Raw genomic sequence first — 2889 nt, forward strand, 5'->3', positions numbered from 1 at the left:
AGCCTAGGCCATAGATCTACCAGAAGAACCTAGGTCTACCCTGAGCCAAGAGGGCGCTGAAACTTTCCGAAATCACAAAAGAGTTCCCCTACCGGGTGTCTGTATACTTTGTGACTTTATTCCCGGTTACCGGGTCTGTATACACTCCCTAGATAAAAAATCTAATCGGACTCGAGTCCGAAAAGAGCTGGCCTTTGGATAAAGCATCGGTACCGAATATCTTTGAAGTCAGTATCGATATCCAGTAACTCTTAGGGCCAAAATTGGCCACGCTCTGATTCACAATTCAATTCATTTTTCATCACTAAGCCAAGAAATTGATCATTGATAATAAGTAAATGACCAAAGCAAAACAAAAGGCATATATATATGAACGCTTTATAATATCTATCTTCTCTGTCGGATCAACATGTAAGTGTAAACAAAAGATTAAAGGGGGGCTCTCGTGGCCTAAAGGTTAAGGTGTTGGCCTCTCATTCAAAGACGGAACATTTTTTTTCTCTAAAATTGTCTCCTTTCCTGCTCTCTAGCAATGTTCTTTCTGCTTTTGTCTTCTCTTTCTGCCCCCACCCCCTCACCTCCTTTGTCCCCTCCACTGGGCTCCTGATTCTTTCAGCAGCCTTTCTTCTACTGTTACTCCTTGGCTCTTTCTTACTCCTGTCTTTTAGCCACACCCGTGTTCTTCTGGTAGGAAAGATCTACACCTAGCCTTCTCGGGCAAGGGCCAAAAATCTTGGAGGGCCCGCGTGCAAGTTGTGCACGCTAAAGATCCCTTGGTGGTCTAAAATCGATAAGAGTAGGCTTCTGCCGCCACCAGGGCAAAAGTCACAATTTCCTAAAAACTGAAAAAGTTTAATGTGTCCCACGCGCTCATATAATATATATATAACCTTTATATGCAGTTGCGAGCCCTGTGAAACACTTATACCAACAAAAAAAAAAGACTAAAATAACACTTTCCACCCACGCAGCGTGCAGAGCACAAAACACTTATTCCCCATGGACAAGGATACACAGATGTGGTACACGCTATACCACACCGGCGCCGATCGGCGTCCCGTGGGGAAAAGGGACGGCTTAAATTCTTTTCGTCACTGATCGGGGGCAAAGTGTTAAAGAATCGCAGTGGCTACGTTCACCGCACTGTGAGCGTAGTTGGCAGGCTGCGTTCACGACGCCCTGAATGCAGTTAGCAGAGGTGAACGTTGCTGATCGATCCGATACTCTATGAGGAAATCTCAAAGTTATCTGTGAACGTAGTTGGCAGGCTGCGTTCACGACGCCCTGAATGCAGTTTGCAGAGGTGAACATTGCTGATCGATCCGATACTCTATGAGGAAATACCTCAAAGTTATTTATGTTCACAATTCTGAAACAGATATAAATAGATGAACGACATGTAAACTCACATAGACTAACAAGCATCACAATGACAATGTACAGTCATCTACTGTTGAGGGTACATTCACGGCACTCAAGCTTTGTTTAGGGGGATTGTCCACTCCCAGTTAAGTCAGCCGGTTTTAGTCAGTGACGATACTCGACAGTGACATATATTTAATATTAAATTTTGGCCAGCTTCAAGTGTTCCATCTAATGATAAAGGCAAAGGAAAACGAAGCACCCTTACAGAATTAAAGTCGGGATATAATGATAATGGGATGGAAAATTGTGAGGCACAGGCAGCGTGGTGAAATAAAGCGCTCGTCAAAATAATCAAAGTGAAGAAACTGGCATCTTTTTATTGATCTCACAGTCTCGCTGGAGTTTTCTAATCTGCCGAAATTGGCCCTTATATTATGCCTTATGGCACTGCCTTGGCCTTGGTCCGCCTTGGACTTGGGCGAGTGGAATTATCAAAAGAAAAACTCTCACAGAGGGAACAAACGTAATAACAGGGGTGGGCACACGTATCACTTGCATGTTTCCAATTCCTTCGTTATTTCGCTGTCAATAACAGGATTGGTTTCTCTTTCCGATACATGTATTGTTGAGAGGACTTTATTTTGAAACTGCTCCGCTTCCTCCATTTTCGAAGACCACGCTACTCTGAGTCTCTTGGCTACGAGTTGTTTACGAACGGAAAATTGTTGCAGTAGTCTCCCCTGCGCTTTCAATTTCATCATGAAATTGAAAGCGCAGGGGAGACTACTGCAACAATTTTCTCTGATATCATGATGGGCACTGCTTCTTTTTAGAAAGGTGAAATGGGGTCAAGCTTAAAATAGCTGTTGGCTTTTTGACATTCCTTGGGAAACCCCGTCGCTTACTGGGCAGTTTCTGGTGACGTCAGAGTAGAAGTATAGTACCGTGTGCAAAACCATTGAATTCCCTACTTTTTCTTGTTTTTATGAGTGTGTCATACTTCTGAAAGTTGCTGTGTGCGCTAGGTGTGTACGTGTGTGAACAAGAGGTGTGGTAAGCCACCAGTCCAGATCATCAGTACTGTTTACCCCAGTGGAACCATGAGTAACGTGGAGTATAAACCAGCGGAAAAGCTGCAACTTCGGCTTGCCCGACCAGATTCTAGTGTGTCATGGGGGTTCCGACTTCAAGGGGGTATCGACTTCAGTACCCCTCTTTCCATCCAGTCGGTAAGTGAACTAGCAGACAAGATTTTAGCTTTATAAGTCGTATTTACTCTTGCTTTCCCTTGAATCTGATCTGACTCACCTGTGCGTACTGGGTGGAGGCTCTTTTTTCTAACGGACAGTTTGGGTTTATCTTCTTCGGGTAGCTACCTATTCAGTGGGCTATGGCATGTTAAAAGTTTTAAGACTTCATAAAGTAAACAATTTAATAGCGCGTTGGTCTTACTTTTGTTTGAGGGGACGACCCTGTGAAATTGTGAAATTATACTTTTTTAAGTTAAAGGGGGGAAAGGGGGGG

The 2889-nt window shown here is 43.8% G+C and overlaps 1 protein-coding gene across 1 annotated transcript in view; it reads right to left on the reverse strand.

Annotated features, from left to right (window-relative positions):
* LOC101857104 (methyltransferase-like protein 22) overlaps window positions 1-2082 on the reverse strand; it is a 23245-nt gene extending 21163 nt beyond the window's left edge. Inside the window, exon 1 of the mRNA XM_005096555.3 lies at window positions 1922-2082. Within this exon, the coding sequence (XP_005096612.1) occupies window positions 1922-2030 (109 nt within the window). The 5' untranslated portion in view covers window positions 2031-2082. The remainder of the gene's footprint in view (window positions 1-1921) is intronic.
* Between the last annotated feature and the right edge of the window lie 807 nt (window positions 2083-2889).

Source organism: Aplysia californica, unplaced genomic scaffold (assembly GCF_000002075.1).
Source record: "Aplysia californica isolate F4 #8 unplaced genomic scaffold, AplCal3.0 scaffold00131, whole genome shotgun sequence".
Lineage (NCBI taxonomy): Eukaryota > Metazoa > Mollusca > Gastropoda > Aplysiida > Aplysiidae > Aplysia > Aplysia californica.